Source organism: Moschus berezovskii, chromosome 16, assembly GCF_049115385.1.
Source record: "Moschus berezovskii isolate FMDL1 chromosome 16, NW_MosBer_1.0, whole genome shotgun sequence".
In the NCBI taxonomy this organism is placed as follows: Eukaryota; Metazoa; Chordata; class Mammalia; order Artiodactyla; family Moschidae; genus Moschus; species Moschus berezovskii.
In genome coordinates this window covers 52,428,363-52,450,571 of record NC_142475.1, presented here as the reverse complement: position 1 = coordinate 52,450,571, position 22,209 = coordinate 52,428,363, and the positions used below count along the sequence as shown (strand labels likewise).

General features: G+C 51.0%; 1 protein-coding gene across 1 annotated transcript; it reads right to left on the bottom strand.

The window, feature by feature from the left end:
* Nucleotides 1–235: 235 nt before the first annotated feature.
* Nucleotides 236–21,771, bottom strand: SACK1A (scaffolding CK1 anchoring protein A). Its single transcript, XM_055432609.2, has 4 exons — nt 20,763–21,771; nt 10,202–10,369; nt 9,157–9,281; nt 236–1,289 (listed from the first exon to the last, which is right to left on the bottom strand). The coding sequence occupies exons 1-4, from the start codon at nt 21,240–21,242 to the stop codon at nt 755–757; spliced, it is 1,308 nt and encodes a 435-aa protein (XP_055288584.2). The 5' UTR covers nt 21,243–21,771; the 3' UTR covers nt 236–754.
* Nucleotides 21,772–22,209: the final 438 nt, after the last annotated feature.

The window sequence follows — 22,209 nt, the reverse complement described above, 5'->3', positions numbered from 1 at the left end:
GGATCCAGCCCAGACTCTAGGAACCTCCAGGTCAGCCCAAGGCTCTTCAAAGCAAAGAGCTGAGCTGCCACAGGGCCTTGTCCAGCTCCATCCCCTAGATGCCTTGGTTTGCCCCACCCCAGGTGGCCACACTTTGAACCAACCTCACATAATTTCCAGCGGCAGGTTCTGGGCCCCATCCCTAACTCACCACCCCAGGGACTCTCTAGTATTAGGCTCTTCCAGGGAGGAGGCATTTCCATCCCCTCCCAGAAACATCCAGTACATCCCCAGACTGTCTCCTGAATCTCTCCCTCTTGAATCTCTGGGGAGTGGGCCATTCCTGGGCTCTGGGACACAGGAGGACCTTGGTCACACCCACCCTCTGCTTCAGTGCCCCAGTTTACCCATATGTAAAACCTGGGTTGCATCAGCCCCTTGTCTCATTACAGGTTTGGGAAATGTTGATATTAAAGCCCTGGCGGCTCTTTGGAAGAAAGATGCTCTATTTTCATGATTTTGCCCTCTAGCTCCCTGCCCACCACCTCCCTGGAACCTTCTGGAATGTGCTGCCTGGGCCATACCAGGGGGTCAGGAAGCAAATCATCTCAGGCCTGGGAACATTCCAACATGGGCAATGGTTTCGTCCAAGTGCCTTTAGTTTAAAGGGAAGTAGGTTCAAAGCCACTCAGTGTTGAAGTGGGGTCCTTGAGCCAGAAAAATCCAAGAATGCCCAGCCTTGTCCCCGGGGAGGACAGCTGGCAGAAGGGACTCTTCAGAAATGTGGGGAGGCCTGTATAAAGGGCCTCCAGGTGTGGGCCACCCTGGGCACCAGGGCCAGGTGCTCAAGCTGTAGCCGAGCGGGCCTGTAGGCGTTGAGGTTGCTGTAAAGAGCGGGCGGGCCGTCATGGGGCCTTGGGGAGAACCGGGCCTGTGGGGTCAGGGCCCCCCAAGGGCTGTGGTGGGGCTGGAACCTGGAGGCAAGCAGTGGGTTTGGGGCCAGGGGGCTGCCAGGCCCCGAGGACGTGGACAGACTCCGGGTCCAGGGGTCGCTGCCCGTTGATGGGCTCTTGAAGGGGTTGGAGGGTGTGCGGTCACTGGAGGAGCTGCTGCTGTCACTGAGGCGGCCGGCCAGGGGCCCGGGGGCAGCTCCGGGCTGCAGCGGTGTGGCCAGCCTGGGCGACTTGAGGCCCATGACGGGCCTGGAGGAGGCGTAGAGGTGGCGGAACTCCTCATCGAACAGCTCCACTGGCTGGCCCGTGAACTTGGAGAGGATGTTCCGGTGCACGTGCCCACAGAGCCAGCTGAAGCTGGAGGGAGGGAGAGAGAGTGAGGTGGGGATGGGGAGGCTGTGGGCACCCTGCTCCGGAGGAGGACCTGGTCCCGTGGGACCAGGAGGAAGGTAGGTGTGCCCGCCGCGCCTCCACATCCGCTCCTTCCACCCTGACTGAACCCCCAGTTACCCCTCCCATGGATAACCCAGCTGAAGCTCAGAGACAGTGTGTGTGTGTGCGTGTGTGTGTGTGTGTGTGTGTGTGTGTGTGTGGTCACTTCAGTCGAGTCTGACTCTTTGCGACCCTGTGGACTGTAGCCCGCCAGGTTCCTCTGTCCATGGAATTCTCCAGGCAAGAACACTGGAGTGGGTTCCCATGCCCTCCTCCAGGGGATCTTCCCGACCCACCGATCAAAGCTGCGTCTCCTGCATTGGCAGGTGGATTCTTTACCACTAGCGCCACCTGGGAAGCCCCAGTGAATGTTTCCACAGAAGTAATTAAGATGAAGAGGGAATCCTAGCCTTGGGTCAGGGCTCCCTCCTGGTGCTCAGATGAGAGCCCCTCTGAAGTCCCCGTGGAGGTGCAGAGGGTACGCGTGCTGGCCGAGCACCAGTGTCCCCCACTGTGCTGCTGGGGTACCAGCCTCTGGAGCTGCAGCAGCCCCACCTGTGACACGCACAACATCTGCCTCTTACAAACAAATGAGGGTCTGGGCTGCTCCTTGGGCGGCAGGGCTGTGGGCTCATGAAACTCGAAAGGGTGTAGCCAGGTTTTCAGGCAAATGGACTGGAAGGGGTGGGAGGGGGAGGGAGAGTCCTATACTTTGGGGGGATGGGAAGGAGAATACTGTGGGGGTGAGGGGTGGGGACAGGACGGGAGAGATGCTGCATGGAGGGATTGCCTGTACACTGCGGGAGGATACCCTCAAGCAGAGGCCCTGAACTTCTCCCTCATTTACACATTTTATTGAAAACAAAATGCTTAAGACATTTATGTGTTACTTTTATGATTCCCTAATTTAAACAGATTCCTTTCTATGTCTGATTGAAAACTGTCCTCATCACCCCACTCACCCCTAAAAAGCCAGGTGATAACACGAAAGACTATCAGGTTAGTCTTGACAGTCTAACTATCAAGAGAATCAATAATGTGGGCCCAGGCCTGGAGCAATGGATTCAGAATGGTCAGAGGGAGACAGGGTCACTGTCTGGGACAGAAACAGCCTCACCAAGGGTCTCGGCCCCCAGGCCCCAACCCACTTGTCTTTCCCCCAAAAGACAGGCCCAGCTTCTGGAGTCCACTGCTCTGTGAGGCAGGGCGGGGCCCGTGCAAAGCTGGGGAAATCCTGGGGAAAACAATGAGGCTTTGTCCAAACCTCACCTCCCACCCAGGAGCCACCCACACAACCCAGAGAGGTGGGCAGCTAATGCTGACTCTGGTCAGCCAGCTGGCAGGGAGGCAACTAACTCTGGGACAGCAGCACTCTTGGCTACACTAGGAAGTCAATCGTGGAACTTCCCTGGAGGTCCAGTGGTTAAGACTACACTTCCACTGTGGGGTTCAATCCCTGTTCTGGGAATTAGGATCCTGCAAGCTGCACAGAGCGGCCAAAAATAAAATCACCCTGTGTTTTTTGGAATCAGGCTAAATTAGACCAAGCAACTGTATGCTTTCTCAACAAAGAAGGGTCAAAGGTGCCCAGGCAACTTTTCAGGCCCCAGGGAAGCTGTGTGCCCTGTGCCCCGCCAGTGCCCCCATGTCCTTACAGCACCCGAGTGCTACCTCCTCACCACACGCACCGTGTGAGGGTGCCCCTGACTTACACCCTGAAAGTCCATTCGTCCTGTACTCTAGCTTTTACACTTTCTTTTATCACCACCTATGGTAAGAATTATATTTTTATTGGGTCTTTCTTTTCTGACCCTTATGTACATAGGGGCTTTCCTGATAGCTCAGTTGGTAAAGAATCTGGCTGCAATGCAGGAGACCTCGGTTTAATTTCTGGGTCAGGAAGATCTCCTGGAGAAGGGATAGGCTACCCACTCCAGTATTCTTGGGCTTCCCTGGTGGCTCAGCTGGGAAAGAGTGAGTGAGTGAAGAGTGAATTTGCTCAGTTGTGTCCGACTCTGTGATCCCGTGGACTGTAGCCCACCAGGCTCCTCCGTCCATGAGATTCTCCAGGCAAGAATACTGGAGTGGGTTGCCATTTCCTTCTCCTGGTAGAGAATCCACCTGCAACTCGGGAGAACTGGGTTCGATCCCTGGGTTGGGAAGATCCCCTGGAGAAGGGAAAGGCTACTCATTCCAGTATTCTGGCCTGGAGAACTCCATGGACTGTATAGCCCATGGACTTGCAAAGAGTCAGACACGAGTGAATGACTTTCACTTTCACAAGTGCATAGAATTGATTTGATCATAATCTTTGGCTCAAGACCCATGCCAAAGATCTATTAATGGCCCATTTACACTTAAGTAGCTTTACTTGTGGAGAAGGCAATGGCAAGCCACTCCAGTACTCTTGCCTAGAAAATCCCATGGATGGAGGAGCCTGGAAGGCTGCAGTCCGTGGGGTAGCTAAGGGTCGGACACGACTGAGTGAGTTCACTTTCACTTTTCACTTTCACACATTGGAGAAGGAAATGGCAACCCACTCCAGTGTTCCTGCCTGGAAAATCCCAGGGACGGGGGAGCCTGGTGGGCTTCCATCTATGGGGTCACACAGAGTCGGACATGACTGAAGTGACTTAGCAGCAGCAGCAGCTTTACTTGGTTATTTTAAATAACCTAAGCACCTATGAACAGGGGAACATGGAAGCCTGTGAACAGGGAAGCCTGCCATGCTGCAGTCCACGGGGTCACAAAGAGCCAGACACAACTTAGCAACTGAACAACAAGCATCTATGAACCTACCACCCAAAATGAAAAGCCAGCATCTTGACGATGACCTGCATTTAAGCACATGGTCCCTCCCAGGAACACATTTTTCCAGTTTCCCCAAGATAGAAGAAATCATCACCCAGAATCCTGTGTCATAGTTCCCATACTTTCCTTTTTCTATAATAAGAAAAAGTTTTATATATTCTCAGAAGTACTGTCAGCCTTCCATATACTCAAGGATGAAAAATATTCAGAAAAAAAAAGTCTTCCAGAAAGTTTTAGAAACCAAGACTTGAATTCGCCAGTTGGCAACTATTTACATACAGTTTACACTGTATTGGGTATTTTAAGTAATCAAGACATGAAGTATGCAGGAGGATGTGTGTAAGTTATATGCAAATCGTACACCACTGGATATGAGGCACTTGGATATCCTCGAATTTTGGTATCTGTGCGGATGCTAGAACCAGTCCTCTACAGATGATGAGGAACGATGGTAAATAGTTTTATTTTACTTGTTTTTAACATACATGTCATCTTTGGGGATTTTTTTTCCTCTTAAATATTGCTGGTTATCCATGTTATTTCTAATTGCTGTACTTCGCTTGTCTTTGTTGTATTATATTCCACTGGGGCTCTATCATCCATTCTCTCACTGATAGTGTTTGAGTTACTTAGATGGTTTTCCTGTGGACTAAGGGAGGAGCACCCTCACACACCAGTACTTATACCTGTCTTCTGATGTCTCACGGACCAGTTTTTCTATCTAGGAATTGCTGGGTAAAACCAGGTAAATATTCAGCCTTAGAGGAAATGCCTAACTCCAAAGTTACTGCTGATTTGAAAACCCATCAGTGATGTAGAAATTCGTAAGTCCGCTATTTGTAGTGTCAGTCTTTTTTTTTTTTTTTGGTGAATAGTTATAAAATGGTAACTCCTTCTAGTCTTGATTTGCATTTTCCTGATCACTGATGATGCTGAACATCTTTTCGGGTGTTTCCTCCTGCACGAGATGCCTGCTCTCACCTCTCGCCCACACTCCATTGTGCTGTTTTTTGTGTTTGGTTTGTGGGAGTTCACTGTGATTCTCAACGCTAATCTTGTCAGGGCAGCATGAAACCTGTTCCCAGTTTGTAATCTGACATTTCACTTACTTTAAGCGGTCTTTCAGTGAACCAGAGTTCTTAACTGTAGTATAGTCAGATTTAGTAATCTTTTTTGGTCAGTGCTTTTTTGTGTTCTGTTTAACACAGAGGAGTGTCTATCTTAAGACACCTAATCCTTATCCTAAGGTCTAAATGACATCCATCTCTGCTGCTGCTGCTAAGTCACTTCAGTCGTGTCCGACTCTGTGTGACCCCATAGACGGAAGCCCACCAGGCTCCCCCGTCCCTGGGATCTCTATATTTTACTAAAAGCATTAAAGTTGTTTTTGACATTTAATTTCTTTTAATCTGTTGGGAGGTGATTGTGTGTGTGTGCACGCATGAGTGTGTGTGTGTGAAGTAAAATCCAGTTTTTCATGCGGAGGGTTTTCCTCCCGGTTTCACCTTTCCCCACTCCTCTGACGTGCCCTGTCAGGTACAGGTCTGGGTCTAGGCTTTCTGTTCTGTTCCTCTGTCACTTTGTCTGTCTCTCCTCCAGTGCCACATTGTCTACAGCTCCACAAGTCCTGATCTCTGGACAGGCAAGTCCTCCCCACCTGTTCTTCTTCAGACTTACCTTGGCTATTCTTGGAGAAACACATTTTACATCCTGAACTGTTCCCATACGAAAATACATACATAACCCCACAACAATTTCCTGAACCTCCTTTACCTCAGTGTGCTCTGATTATTTTTATTCCATCTTATTTCATTTCTTAAGAATTCTGGGCATCATCCACTAAATCAGTTTCATAGATGGTGATGTACCAGGTTGAAAAGTGGTGTTCCTCTAGCCACACTGGGGGCTTCCCTGGTAGCTCAGCTGGTAAAGAATCTGCCTGCAATGCAGGAGACCTGGGTTGGGAAGATCCCCTGGAGGAGGGCATGGTAACCCACTCCAGTATTCTTGCCTGAAGAATCCCAAGGACAGACGAGCCTGGTGGGCTACAGTCCATGGGGTCAAAAAAAGTCAGATACAACTGAAGCAACTTAGCATACATGTACGTAGCCACACTGGATGGCCAGGAGCTAACAAGAACATTCATTCATTCCTCAGATACTTGTGGTCATAGATAAACATACAGGCACTGTATTATCTGTACTTCCTTCCAGGAAGCAATAGAAAAGAAAACAGACCCAGTGTAGGTCCTGACACCATGTTTTTTACAATCTTGGCTAACCGAGTTCATAGATAAGCTCTCTAGGGAATGATGTGGAAGCTGCCACCAGCAAGATGTGTTAGCAGGATAAAGACGGCAGGAATGAGCTCTCCAACAAAAAGAATACATAGCAAGTGCAAAGACTCAGAGGCATGAAGGACCTGGGAAGAGGCCAGTGTGGCTGCAGCAGGGTGGACAGGAAGAAGAGTCCTGCTGAGACAGAGGCCATGGTACGAAGGTGGATTTTTCCCCCCTAGGACAGTGACGTGCATTGAAGAATTTTAAGGATGGAAGTGATTTGATCTGGTTAGCATTTAAAAATCTTTCTGTTCCTGGTAGAGAAAGCCCAGGGATGGCCGTGAGGGTCAGGTTAAGGTTGCTCTACCTTCCTCCAGGGGATCTTCCCAACCCAGGGATCTTTACCAGCTGAGCTACCAGGGAAGCCCCCAATGTGGCTAGAGGAACACCATTTTTCAACCTGGTGCATCACCATCTATGAAACTGATTTAGTGGATGATGACCAGAATTTTTCAAAAATGACTTAAGGTGGAATAAAAATAATCAGAGCACACCGAGGTAAAGGGTCAGGGCAGGAGTGAAAATCAGGGGCTGGTTAGAAGGCCATGCTCTTATCATGTTTTTCCTCGAGCTGTTTCAGCTCCCTGCTCTTGCACCCCGTCCCTCTGTTTCAATCGTTTTCATCCTCCAAGCATCAATCCAACCTCCGGGACCTGCCAGCCAAAGTGGGAGCTCCCTCCTGGCTGACCACAGGAGGGGTCGTTTCTTAGCTCACGCTGGCCTTAGAGCACATACCACACAACACTTTGGCCATTTATCTGTGTTTCTTGATGAGAGGGAGGCATTCCCAGCACGTGACACATCACCTGGGCTGGGTGAGACCCTCAACAAGAGCTTCGCTGTTGGGACACAGACCCTCCCCAGCCCACCCTCAAGGCTCAGCTAGAGAGAGATGGAGCCCTTTGGTTAGCTCTTTGTGTGCATCCAAAGGGAAGGGCCAAAATACCTGAAGCCCAGAGACAGCCAGACAGGAAGGGTGGGGTGAGGGCTTTTCTGGGGTTTTTTGGTTTGTTTTTATTGGTGACAACTGTGAGGGTCCCACAGAAAAGTATCCTCCGAAAAGCTGGCAAAAAAAAAAAGCTCACGTTTGAGCTCTGAGGGCAAAAACATTATAGTTGTTCAGGCCTCCATCCAGGAGCTGGGTTCCCTCCAGTTCTCAGGAATGAATGGCCTGGTGGTCCTCAAGCCCACTGCCACCCTCCTTCTGAAAGTGAAAGTCGCTCAGTCATGTCCCACTCTTTGAAGCCCCATGGACTGTAGCTCTCCAGGCTCCTCTGTCCATGGAATTCTCCAGGCAAGAATACTGAAGCGAGTAGCCATTCCCTTCTCCAGCAGATCTTCCTGACCCAGGAATCTCCTGGTTCACATGGCAGGCAGATTCTTTACCAGCTGAGCTACCTGGGGAGCCCTGGAGTCCCCAATATCAAGCCCAGCCTGAGATCCTGGTCAAGGAAGCTGGTGACCCTGGCTCAATCACCTAACCCGCTATGTGCCTTTGTCCTCCCATCTGTCAATCAGAAGAATGATGCCTCCCTGTACATGTGATGAAGATTAAATCCTTACTAAAGGTGTGATGGCACCTGGCCCAGGACCTGGCTCAGCAAATAAGTTCTGCTTCCTTCTGTCCCTTCCAAGTTCAAAGCCACCCCTGCATGGTGAGCTCTGAGGGCAAATACACATGAACACAGAGAGGCCTGATTATCCTTATGGAAAATAAGAGAAGGCCTCCCCCCTTCTTCATTTTCTCTTTCAGAATTTCTTTCTCTGTCCTTTTTAAACATATGGGAATCTTTTTAATGGCTAAATAAGGGCTTCCCTGGTGGCTCAGATGGTAAACAATCAGCCTGCAATGCGGGAGACCTGGGTTCAATCCCTGGGTTGGGAAGATCCTCTGGAGAAGGGAAAGGCTACCCACTCCAGTATTCTAGCCTGGAGAATTCCATGGACAGAGGAGCCTGGCGGGCTACAGTCCATGGGGTTGCAAAGAGTTGGACACGACTGAGTGACTTTCACTTTCAAGGCATTTGCCAGTCACACTACCAGTTCCTCAGAGATGGGGACAGGGGAGGTGACTACTTAGTGGTGGAGGGGGCCGTGGATATGCCCTCGCCACGTCTATGGATGCTGCTGTGACAGAAGATGGATATACTTTAGGCCAAAGGAATTTGAGAAGCAGGTGCAGGAAGGACTTTCTGACCTCCCCCTTGTCCCTGAAGCTGGTCACACGTTAAATGGATGTATTATCTGGCATATGAATTAATATCTCTGTACACTGTCTATATTAAAATAATGAAACATTTTGGAAGTAAAATAGGGCCCCCAAAGACAACAAAGCAAATTGCACGGCTTTAGAATCACACCTGAGAGCTCTGAGAAAGGAAACGAGGAAACGTCCTATTGCAATGCAAAGGGAAACCAAGGCACTTGGAAGTGTCTCCCTATCCGGAATTCCTCCCAGGAAGGACCCAGATTTCCCTGTTTCTCCCAGGCAGGTTCTGTCTCCAGCCTCGTGTAGGTGATGAGTCCCCAGTTCCCCTGGGAGCTGCTGGTGGGGGCGTGGGCCTGAGCGATTGGGGCTGGTCAGCACTGAGCTCAGCCTTGGCCTCCTCGAAGCACCAACAGAACGTGGAACCCAGCACTTACCTGTACGATCCACACAGGACGTATCTCCAGTCCGAGATGATGAACTTCTCCCGGATTTGGCCGGAGAACTTCCTGCCTGACTTGGCACAGTACACCTCTCCTTCCACGCTCCGGATGGAGATGTTCTGTTGGAAGGGAAGTCAAGGTGTCCTCACTATGTATTTACGGACACACACCTGTCTAAAAAATGTCTGGAAGGATGCTCAGCAAGAGCAAATGGGTTATCGCTAGTTGGTTGGGGTTATGGGCCATTTTTATGCTCTCCTTGGCTGAGTCGTCTAAATTTTCTTCCACATCCTGACATTATTTGAGTAATGAAGAAGACAAGAAAGGGGAGATGGTAGAATTCAAACAAAGCAGAAAACAGGAGCGATAGGATGCCCTTCCAGTTCAGGCCTAAGCACATCCCTCGGAACCCTCCCGCCCTCTCTCCCCCGTCACTGCCTCGGGGCTGTGTGTTCCTTTTGGCGCAGCTACACAGCTTTCAGGCAGGATGGGGTTGAGGTCCTCTGAATCCAAGTCCAGGGTGTGAGTTCAACTACTTCTGATGGGGAAGCAATCACATCACGTGTTTATGGTACCCTTCGATAGTGTCTAGGGCTTCCCTGACAGCTCAGTGGGTAAAGAATCTGCCTGCAAAGCAGGAAACCCCAGTTCAATTCCTGGGTCAGGAAGATCTGCTGGAGAAGAGTTAGGCTACCCACTCTGGTATTCCTGGGCTTCCTTTGTGGCGCAGGTGGTAAAGAATCTGCCCGCAATGCAGGAGATGGGTTTGAACCCTGGGTTAGGAAGATCCCCTGGAGAAGGGAAAGGCTACCCACTCCAGTATTCTTGCCTGGAGAATTCCATAGACTGTGTAGCCCATGGGGTCACAAAGAGTCGGACACGACTGGGCCTCGCTTTCACACTGTGAGGAAGGGCCGTCTGACCTGGACTTTGAGCAAGAAGTAAATGTTTATTATAGTGAGATGGGGGAATGTGTTCCCATGGCGTAGCCTATCCTATCCTCACTCAAAGTACCTTTTGCACCGTCACGGGGCCCTACCTTGAGGTGAGTGTCAGAGATCTGGGCTTTGTCACACATCTCCTGGAAGAGCTTCACGCCTCCCTGGTCCAGGAGCACACAGACGAACACCCCGCGCTTGTTGGCCGCCTCTAGGATGTCACAGAAGATCTCCACGTCCGTGAACACGTCCATCAGGATGGCCAGGACCTGGACCAGGGCAGAGGGGTTGGACACCAGAAGGTCAGGGCCAGCTGCTAACTGGTTTCAGCCTAACTCCTCAGTCCCAGCGGGCCTGGGAGAGCTGGTCCCGTGAGTGCTGAGCTGGGGGTGGTAGGGGATGACAGGGCAGACCTAAGGAAGCACGCAGAGCTGCAGCGGGGCCCTACCCTTGTCTCCAGCCCCTCCTCATACCCTCTGGCCTCTCCTCCCACTGTTGGAGTGGAAAGTGCAGAGGAGAAAGGAGAGAAAAGCAAAAAGAGAGGAGGCAGAGAGACAGAGATGAGACCAGGGCAGAATCACAGGAGAGGGACAGATTGACAGTTATGGGTTCTCAGCTGTTTGGAGCCCGAAGGCACTCTATGGCCACTGGCTTTCAAATGTTTTTAAGTCTCAAACCAGACCCTTGTGGAGACCCCAGGAAGTATAAACTAGACTAGATACTGAGCTGCCCCAGTGGGTGGAGAAGGGAGTCCTCAACCAGCAGGTATTGTGTCGTCCGGCAGAGCAGAAAATCGGGGGGTGAGGGGTCAAGATATCCAGTCACGGGGAGAGAAGCACGTGTTCCTGCCAGGCACCCATTCATCCTTCTTGCGCCAACAGCACCCCAAGCTCATTTTATCTTATTTTTGACCACACCACATGGCTGATGAGATTTTAGTTCCCCAACCGGGCATTGACAGATAGATTATTCAGCAGCCATTAAAATGATCATTATAATGGTTACATAGAAACTATAAGGAACAGTGAAATGTTTAAGCAAAACTTGCTGTTTAGTATAATGCTCACCAAATGTGTAGTAACAATTAACTATGTGAAAAAAGAAAACAGAGGACAAAGTGACAGCGTGTCCACTACAATCGCCAGAGAGGGGCGGCGGGGCATAGGTAGACAAGTGCGAAGCCAGAATCGGCAGTCGCATTTGGCTGGGGGACTCTGGTGATTTTGTTCTTCAGTGTCACCTGTATTAATAATGTTCTGCCAATTTTCTAACAGTTCAGTTCAGTTCAGTCGCTCAGTCGTGTCCGACTCTCCGCGACCCCGTGAATCACAGCACACCAGGCCTCCCTGTCCATCACCAACTCCCGGAGTTCACTCAAACTCAAGTCCATCGAGTCGGTGATGCCATCCAGCCATCTCATTCTCCGTCGTCCCCTTCTCCTCCCGCCCCCAACCTTTCCCAGCATCAGAGTCTTTTCCAGTGAGTCAACTCGTCACATGAGGTGGCCAAAGTATTGCAGTTTCTGCTTTAGCATCAGTCCTTCCAATGAACACCCAGGATTGATCTCCTTTAGAATGGACTGGTTGGATCTCCTTGCAGTCCAAGGGACTCTCAAGAGTCTTCTCCAGCACCACAGTTCAAAAGCATCCATTCTTCAGCGATCAGCTTTCTTCACAGTCCAACTCTCACATCCATACATGACCATGCCTTGACTAGACGGACCTTTGTTGGCAAAGTAATGTCTCTGCTTTTCAATATACTATCAAGGTTAGTCATAACTTTCCTTCCAAGGAGTAAGCATCTTTTAATTTCATGGCTGCAATCAGCATCTGCAGTGATTTTGGAGCCCAAAAAAATAAAGTCTGACACTGTTTCCACTGTTTTTCCATCTATTTCCCATGAAGTGATGGGACCAGATGCCATGATCTTTGTTTTCTGAATGTTGAGCTTCAAGCCAACCTTTTCACTCTCCTCTTTCACTTTCATCAAGAGGCTTTTGAGTTCCTCTTCACTTTCTGCCATAAGGGTAGTGTCATCTGCATATCTGAGATTATTGATATTTCTCCCGGCAATCTTGATTCCAGCTTGTGCTTCTTCCAGCCCAGCGTTCCTCATGATGTACTCTGCATATAAGTTAAATAAGCAAGGTGACAATATACAGCCTTGACGCACTCCTTTTCCTATTTGGAGCCAGTTGGTTGTTCCATGTACAGTTCTGACTGTTGCTTCCTGACCTGCATACAGGTTTCTCAAGAGGCAGGTCAGGTGGTCTGGTATTCCCATCTCTTTCAGAATTTTCCACAGTTTCTTGTGATCCACACAGTCAAAGGATTTGGCATAGTCAATGAAGCAGAAAGAGATGTTTTTCTGGAACTCTCTTGCTTTCTCCATGATCCAGCGGATGTTGGCAATTTGATCTCTGGTGCCTCTGCCTTTTCTAAAACCTGCCTGAACATCTGGGAGTTCACGGTTCACATATTGCTGAAGCCTGGCTTGGAGAATTTTGAGCATGACTTTACTAGCGTGTGAGATGAGTGCAATTGTGCGGTAGTTTGAGCATTCTTTGGCATTGCCTTTCTTTGGGATTGGAATGAAGACTGATCTTTTCCAGTCCTGTGGCCACTGCTGAGTTTTCCAAATTTGCTGGCATTTTGAGTGCAGCACTTTCACAACATCATCTTTCAAGATTTGAAATAGCTTAATTGGAATTCCATCACCTCCACTAGCTTTGTTTGTAGTGATGCTTTCTAAGGCCGACTTGACTTCACATTCCAAGATGTCTGGCTCTAGGTCAGTGATCACGTTATTGTGACTATCTTGGTCGTGAAGATCTTTTTTGTACAGTTCTTCTGTGTATTCTTGCCACCTCTTCTTAATATCTTCTGCTTCTGTTAGGTCCATACCATTTCTGTCCTTTATCGAGCCCATCTTTGCATGAAATGTTCCCTTGGAATCTCTAATTTTCTTGAAGAGATCTCTTGTTTTTTCTATTCTGTTGTTTTCCTCTATTTCTTTGCATTGATCACTGAGGAAGTCTTTCTCATCTCTCCTTGCTATTCTTTGGAACTCTGCATTCAGATGCTTATATCTTTCCTTTTCTCCTTTGCTTTTCGCATCTCTTCTTTTCACAGCTATTTATAAGGCCTCCTCAGACAGCCATTTTGCTTTTTTGCATTTCTTTTCCATGGGGATGGTCTTGGTTCCTGTCTCCTGTACAATGTCACGAACCTCCGTCCAGAGTTCATCAGGCACTCTATCTATCAGATCTAGTCCCTTAAATCTATTTCTCACTTCCATAAGGGATTTGATTTAGGTCATATCTGAATGGTCTACTGGTTTTCCCTACTTTCTTCAATTTAAGTCTGAATTTGGCAATAAGCAGTTCATGATCAGTTACAATACAGTTTTTGGGACCATAAACATCTGGAAGTAACAAGAACAAGAAGAGTGCCACAGAGAGAGGCAAAGGAGTTGGCTGGCACCTACATGGAGCTGACTTGCTGCTCAGTGGCTCTGGGTGTCTGGACAGTGGAGGGGACCACTGAGAAATTGCTCACCCTGGGCTACAGGTCACTAGAGACGTTTAGAACCGTGGCTCTGTAAACACACAGTTAACTACGTGTGTGTGTGTTAGTAGTTCAGTCATGTCTGACTCTTGGTGACCCCCTGGACTGTAGCCCACCAGGCTCCTCTGTCCATGGAATTCTCCAGGCAAGAATATTGGAGTGGGTTGCCATGCCCTCCTCCAGGGGATCTTTCCAAGCCAGGGATCGAACCAGGGTGTCCCACATTGCAGGCAGATTCTCTACCGTCTGAGCTGCCAGGGAAGCCCACGGTTAAGTACATGTACATATTAAAGTTTATGGCGCCAATAACTCTGAGGACCTCTTTCCTGAAAGACAAATGTCTATTCCTCCAAGGTATTGGCAAAAGAGACAGTTCTCTCCCCTTTCAGTTCAGTTCAGTTGCTCAGTCGTGTCCGACTCTTTGCGACCCCATGAATCACAGCTCGCCAGGCTCCTTGTCCATCACCAACTCCCGGAGTTCACTCAAACTCATGTCCATTGAGTGGGTGATGCCATCGAGCCATCTCATCCTCTGTCGTCCCCTTCTCCTCCTGCTCCCAATCCCTCCCAGCATCAGAGTCTTTTCCAGTGCGTCAACACTTTACATGAGGTGGCCAAAGTATTGGAGTTTCAGCTTTAGCATCAGTCCTTCCAATGAACACCCAGGACTGATCTCCTTTAGAATGGACTGGTTTGTGCTCCTTGCAGTCCCCGTAGGAGGTCAGTAAATCCTCCCAGTTGTGTCCCAGTGAGTCCCTGTTTCCCAGAGCCAGGGCTCGTAAGCGGGTGACTAATGGACAGAGTTTTTTGGCTGCGTTTACAAAAAGCCCAGCACCCTAATGTAAGGGATGCTTGGAAAGACAGGCTCATGGCATCCAGGTTCATCTTGTTTGCCTCCTGTTGGCAATGTCTCACAGCTGGATTAATTCAAGGTCAGTAACTTCTTCCAGCGGCTCCCCAGGTGACACTAGTGGTAAAGAACCCGCCTGCCAATGTGGGAGACACAAGAGACTCGGGTTCAATCTCTGGTTCAGGGAGATCCTCTGGAGGGGCATGGCAATCCACTCCAGCATTCTTGCCTGGAGAATCCTCAGGGACAGAGGACCCTGACGGGCTGCAGGCCATGGGGTGGCAAAGAGTAGGCCACAACTGAAGTGACTGAGCTCATATGTATACAGATTCTTCCATCCCCTGTGTGGGAGTCCCACCTCACAGGGCCCCGTGAGCTGAACGATGAAATCCCAAAAGATACGCCTACATTTTAACTGCCAAAACCGTGGCTGTGACCGTAAAAAAAAAGAGCCTTTGCAGATGCAATTCAGACTCTCAAGCTGAGATCATTCTGGACGTTTTGTGCACATGTGCTAAGCTGCTTCAGTCATGTCCGACTCTTTGAGACCCTATGAACTGTGGCCCACCAGGCTCTTCTATCCATGGGATTCTCCGGCAAGAATATTGAAATGGTTACCACTTCCTTCTCCAGCGGATCTTACTGACCCAGGGATCGAACCTGCATCTCTTACATCTTCTGCATTGGCAGGTGGGTTCTTTACCACTGTACCATCTGGGAATCCTCCTAGGGCCAATCAGACGGACCAGCATGGACGCAGGGGGTTGACTGAGAAGGAGAAGGAGGTACTTCCCGTGCTAAGGAAGGAAGTCGGCCTGGGAGCACAGCCTGGCAGGGCAGCTACGGGAATCTGGAGCCTCAGAGAGATGGAGGGACCCAGTTAGGGGCTGCAGGTCTGCTGGGGCATCCTGCGGAGACCTCGAATTGTGGCTGAGAACCCTCCACTACCGGCCAGGCAGACGTGAGTTTCTCATGGGCTGGAAATCCCACTGCTTTGGGGAAGGCAGGAGGTGGGAGGGGAGAGGGGATTTGGGTCCCGGTGGGGCCACAACAGTTGTTGGAGGCACTCAGCAGCCCATGCCCCACTTTGTCCTTTGATTGCTACTCTTCCCTCTGTCTCATATGTGCTGATGCTCCCTTTAAAAAAAAGAATAATTTTCACTCCTTATTTATTTATGCCTCACAGCATGTGGGATCTTAGTTCCCTGACCAGGGCTTGAACTCATGCCCTTGCAGTGGAAGCGTGGAGTCCTGGAGTCCCTGATGCTCCCTTTTTGAGTTTGCTTTTGGTTGATGAGTAATAACCGCAGCACCTGAGCACCCAATTTCCTGAGCACCCACTCTCAGCCCCACGTTTGTTTCCTGTGACCGTCACAGCACCATGACCCTGACTTCCCTGGTGAAGAACAGGGGCGCAGAGATGTTAAGTAACTTGCCAAAAGCCACAGGGCTGGAAGGCTGGAGATGCCTTAGATCCCAACCCAGAGCCACACTCCCAACGAGTCTACCATGGGTTAAGAGGACTCATCTCTGTTTACATCAGATGAGAGAGCTCACCATGGGGACCCCGGTGGTGCTCAAGGCCCTGGAGTCCCAGTTACTAGGTGTGGGGTGGGGGACGCGCTCATCAGCTTCCTGGGTGTGTGGTGGGGTGGGGGCAGGTTTCCTGCTGTGTCCCATCCCTGAGCCTTGTTCTCCGTTCAGCTGCTCCCAGGGCAGGGGCTTGGCCTGAAAATGTGGTCCTTGACACCTAGGGGTGGGGACATGGAGCTTCTTGTGAACCGGCTTACAGCTGCCCCTTTGCCCCTCTGCATTGCCCCTCTCCCACCACCTCCCCAGGAGTCGGGTAGAGTTTTATTTCTGAACTGAAAGGGAGAGGAAGAGGAATCCAGCAGGGCTGGGGGGCTGTCTGCTCAGGGTCTCCAACATTTTTGGCCTCAGAACCCCTTTACACTCTTAAAAATTACTGAGGCTTCCAAAGAGCTTTGTTTATGTGGATTATAACTATTGATATTTGTCATATTAAAAACAAACTGAGAAAATGTTTAATGTTTATTAAACATTATTTTAAAACAACTAATATTTGTTACTTAAAACAAGATTAAACTCATCACATGCTAACATGAATAACAATTTTAAGGCAAAAATAACTATACTTTCCAAAACAACAACACAATGGAGTGAGCAAGATGGCATTATTTTTCAGTTTTGCAAATCTCTGTGGTGTCTGGCTTAACAGGAGTGAGGTGGTTCTCGTATGGCTCCTGTAGCAATCTGCTGTGATGTGCTGTTTATGGGGAAGCATATAAAGATAGTCCAACCTCACGCAAATGAGTGGTTAGAAAGGGCAGTACCTCACAGAGACCCACTGGAGGGCTCTTGGAACCTTCGGGGATCCTGGACCACACTTGGAGGATGAGTTATTCATGTTTTTTGTTTTCTGTATTTTGTGATGCTTTGACATCCTAGGGTTAGTTTATTATTAGAGGTGGCAAACACCTTGCCTAGGAGCAACCTCTGAGATGCTATCCAGGCAATCCAGACCCATGTGCCAAGCCTCCGTTATCTAACTCTCCAGCATCCTGACAATATTCCCCTTCCCATCCTAAATCACCCCAGCGCCAAGTACAGGACAGCCAGGGACCCCCTGTGGCTCCGAGGCTTCGGAATTATTCAAATGAACCAATTCTCAACAGTTTACCTTGCCCTGCCTTGCCTTTCCTACAAAACCACAATAAAGACTTATGCCCAGGCGTTCCCTGGCTCCTCCCGCCCGCCCCCCACCACGAACCCTGATGCTCCCCACGTGGCCCTGCGTGGTGTGCGGTGCCTCCTGCTTCTAGGGAACTGCAAGTAAAAACCTCTTCCTTCCTGGTAGTCCCTTCCAGGTCTTCCTGCCTCCAGGGCATCCAGCCCGCTCCCTCCTCTTGACCTCTGCTCTTGACCCACCCTAGGCCTGGAGTTCCTTTCCCTCCCTTCTCTGCTCAGCAAACTCTTACTCAGCCTCTGAGACTCAACTCACAGGTCACCTCTTCCGTGAAGCCTGCCTTAGTCATGCTCCCCTCTGCTCCCAGGCACGGAGGGTTGTTCAAGTCCAGTGTCCCCTCCACTCCCCTAAGGGCAGGTGGCTGGGAGGAGGGATGCCTCTTGTTCTGCTCTGCCATCCTGGGTGCAGGGCCTGGCCACTGTAGGCTTTGTAGAATAAAGGGATGAGAGCATAAGGGGAAACAGGGAGAACTCCTGCTCCACAGGGAATATAAACCACTCTGGGAAACACCCCACAGGCTGGCTCTGTTTGTTCCTCTCTGTTCTCTTCTGCAGGGGCTGAAGCCATAGTAGAGGGAGAACACAAACCTGTTCCCGCCCTCCTCCTCGATGTGGACGCTACTTCCCATGGACCACCTGTGACTGGGGATCCAGCCCCCCTGGCATCTCTGTGGGAACAGGTCACTGGTCACTCCTGAGCCGTGTGTGTGTGTGTATGTGTGTGTGTGTGTTGTGTATGGGAGTGATATCACAAACTGCCTGCTAACAGCTAACAAAATGAAGGTCATCAGGGCCTTCCTTGAATTTGTTGTAGTTTAGTCGCTAAGTTGTGTCTGACTTTTTTGCGACCCCATGGACTGTATAGCCTGCCAGGCTTCTCTGTCCGTGGGACATGATTTTGAGCAGAGTCTGGGAGATAGTGGAGGACAGAGGAGCCTGGTGTGCTGCAGTCTGTGGGGTCACAAAGAGTCGGACACGACTGAGCGACTAAACAACAACAGCAACATCAGGGCCTGGGACGAGAGGGACCGATGACGAGAGCAGTGAAGGTGACCCACCCAAAGGGGAGGCCTCAACTCAGCACCCGCAGAGCCAGTCTTCCGACCTGCTAAGAGGAGCTGGAAATTCTTACTATTGAGTGGAATCTTCTGATTTTTAAATGTCCTACATTTGTAACATGCTGTGTGGATAGAGCAAAGGACAGCAGTAGGCCTTTAGCTCAAAGAAATGAAGAGAGAGACACCTCCCTGGGTGGGGTCGGGGGAGGAGAAGGATTTGGCACGGCGGGGGTGGGGGGGAGCGGAGGATGGTGTTTCACAAGCCCTCACCTGGCTGCTTTCCAGGAGCCTCGCTCCCCCTCTAAACTGCAGCTGCGGTTGAGAATTTCGCCACCACTAGTCCCCGCCCCTCGGGAGAGCACTGAACTTCAGCACAGACAGGCCAGAGGTAGCACGCTTAGGAACAGGCACTGGGAGCTGGAAAGGACCTTAGTCCAGTGTGGAATCTGGGGCCTGGGGAGGCCCAGGGACTTGCCTGGGTCGTGCAGCCCACCCTAGGCAGTGCGGGCACTCCTGCCTGCCTGCCTGAGCCCATCAGCAAAACAGGAAATATTGCTCTGAAGTAGCCCAGCAACGTGAAAGTCAATGCTCTACCCCCTGTTATCTTCTATTTTGTTCTTCAGAATTCTACTCCCTCTCTTCCTTTAAGCACAGCTTCCCCACTGCTGTTGGCTTCTTCTGGAGCCATGAGATTTCATACAGGGACTCTGGTCCAGTGGCTAAGACTCTCCACTCCCAGTGCAGGGGCCTCAGTTTCGATCCCTGGTTGGGGAACTAGATCCCACATAAATACATAAATATTTTTTTAAAAAAGAAAAAGGATTTCACACAGTATTGGACTTGGGAGGGGAGTCCATCATGAGAGTAGGATCTTAGCAGAAAAGGAGCTTAAATATCAATTTGTTCTTTTTCAAGTTCTTTTAGATGTAACAGAATTAATGCTTTGGTGGCTCAGATGGTAAAAAATCCGCCTGCAAGACAGGAGACCCAGGGTTGATCCCTGGGTCGGGAAGATCCCCTGGAGAAGGAAATGGCTACCCACTCCAGTATTCTTGCCTGGAGAATCCCCGTGGACAGAGGAGCCTGGCGGGTTACAGTCCATGGGGTCACAAAGAGTTGGGCATGACTGAGTGACTAACACGCACACACATAAATGTAAAATAAATAATTTGAGTGATGAGACAGGGAGACCCTTTACAGATAACAAAGTCTTCTCCTGGGAGGCCATTCTTACCCCTGCCTCTCTGCAGTTTTGGGACGAGAGGGGGCACCCACACCCCTGTGCTAAGGAGTCGTTTGTGCATGTGGGTCGAATGAGCCCCTCTGCTGGGCCGACAGTGTGCAGCCCCTGTGGATCCACAGTTCCAGGAGCAACAGGAGAACTCCTGACCAAGTGCCAGTCTCAGTGCCTTAAATTCTGCCAGCTAAGCTCTCGTCCGGAAGGATTTTTCTTCCTCTAAAGTCACCTATTAAAAGGTAAACGCTCCAGGGAGGGAGAAATCTCTGCCGCTGCTTCCTCTGTCCTCTGCCGACCACCGGCTGGACTCAAGCTCTGTGCTGAATTTGTGGGCAAACAGGTCCAGACGAGTCTGAAAGGAAACGGGACAGGCTTGTGTCCCAGTGGAGCAGCCCCTTCATTCAGAAGCACAGACGCGAGGTACCTCGCCTATCCTGGGAACTCAGGAAAGCCTGCCTGAGAAGGGGACTTCAGTCCCCTCTGGTCTTGAGAAGGAGTAGGTGTTAGAGGAGATGCCAGGGAGGTGAGGGGGCTCCAGGCAGAAGGAACGGCATGTGCAGGGGCCTCAAGACAGAGCCTGGTGGCTTTGAAAATCTCCAGGTCGCTCAGGATTGAGTGGCAAATCAGGGGACAGGAACTGGAGGGGTTGTGAGCTGCGCTGTGGAGTCAGCTCTTCCCAGTGGGGACAAGTGGGAGCCACTAAAGACTCTAAGCAGTAAAGGGGACAAGTTCAATTTGAAGTATAGAAAAATTGTCTACAGGGACTTCCCTGGCTGTCCAATGGTTAAGACTGCGCTTCCACCACAGGCAGCATGGGTTCAAGCCCTGGTCGGAGAACTAATATCCCACAGGCCATGTGGCAAGGCCAAAACGTAAAAAGTGTTTACAGCAGCTTGGACACTAGGTGGTTGGGGATCAAGATGGGAAAGGAGGGTCAGAAGGGAAGCTATTGTAGGAGTTCCAATGATGGGTGGCCAGGAAACCCAGATGGTGACAAGGCGGAATCTGGAAGTCAGTGATCTAGGGCCAGGCAGAGAGAAACATCCCTGGTTCCACCCTACGCTCCAGTCATCTGGACTGCATGCCTTAGAGCAGGAAGCACCCCTTTCTGCTTTCTGACAACCCCCACCCCCACCCCCACCCCCACCCTTGCGGCCAAGGAGGCGCAGGCTCTGCCATCGCTACCTGGCTGGTCCGGGTGATACAGCGGCGGATGAGGTCCCTGATGTTGCTGTGCTTGTCCGTCTGGAAGTACACGGTGGCACTGGACTTCTCCTTCAGGTAGGGCTTCTCGGAGGAGGCCCAGGTGTGCAGCAGAGCCGGCTCGCTGCCCTCTGAGGCCACGGGGAAGTAGGTACCTGATTGCAGGGAGCAGGAGTCCAGCCCCTTGGAGCCTGCCTCAGCCACCCCTGGGGGCTCCGGGGCACATGGGGGCTCCTTGGCCTGGGCCTGGATGTATTGGGCCTCCACTGAGGACAGGAAGTCCACCTCGCCTTCCTGGCTAAGCGCCTGCCAGTAGGCCTCGGGACCCCCATCCAAGAGGGCATCTGTGGCCAGCCGGGCACTCTCATTGTCGCTGAAGTCTGCCCTGGCTGGCCGGACCCACTGGCTCTTGACATCTTCCAGGCGTTTCTGGATCTTGCCCACATGTCTTGCCCGGCTCATGCTGCCCTGATCCTGAGTCGTGGGGGAGGGGGCAGGGAGCAGCTGGCACCTGAGCCCTTCCTGATGCCAGGGCCACACCGCCCTGGAGGAGCGGGACTCCTGGCACCTCTGGAAAGCACCCGTTCCTGGCACTGCTGTGCGGCCCGCAGCCAGGAGTAGCTGCTCCGAAGAGATGGTTTACTGCTGTCTGGAGCAATGCTTCACAGGGCTCATCACCCACTGCCAGGGGTTGGCTTATCTCTGAGCAATGCCCGCCCTGCCCGCCGGCCAGGAGGGCCGGCTCCTTCATGCCTGGGCACTCTCAGCCCTGGGAGACTTCCTCTCCTCCCAGCAGCCAGGGTGAGCTGGCTTTCCAGTTTGTTGTGCAATTCTCCCCGAGCTCCTCAGGCCCCATTGATGAAGCCAGCAGGCTCTCCCAGCTCCGGCGGCACCCTGGTGCCTTGGGTCCCCCTCCTGAGCTCTTCAGTGCAGACGCGGATTGGTTCAAAGACAACAGTTTTCCTGTCAAGTCCCTGAGATCCTGTGTCCATCCGGTCCCCATGTGAGGAGGGAAACTGGATGCCTGCCAGGCAGAACCATCTACCTGGTGCTCCTCCTTTCTCTCGGTGAATCCCCAAGTTCCCAGGCCTCCCATCCCCTGGAAAAGCCTTCTCTCCCATCTCTCGTCCCTTCTTGTGTGGTGCTTGAGCAGAACCGCCAGAGAGGTACCAGTCCTGGGGCCAGCACTGGACTGTTGGAAGTGTCTGCTTGGAATACCGTCTTGAGAATCTTCAGTTATGTCAGACCCGTGGCCCGATGGGATTGGTCGTTCTCAGTGCTGGAGGGCCAGGTGGCCACAGGTGTGTTTAAAGTAGATGAACCCCTAAAGGAGAAGCCACATTTTTCTTTCCAGATCAGGGAATCATCGATTCCACGTCAGTGGACTGCAAAACCTAGAGTCCTGGTGTTACCAAATCAGGTCTTGCTG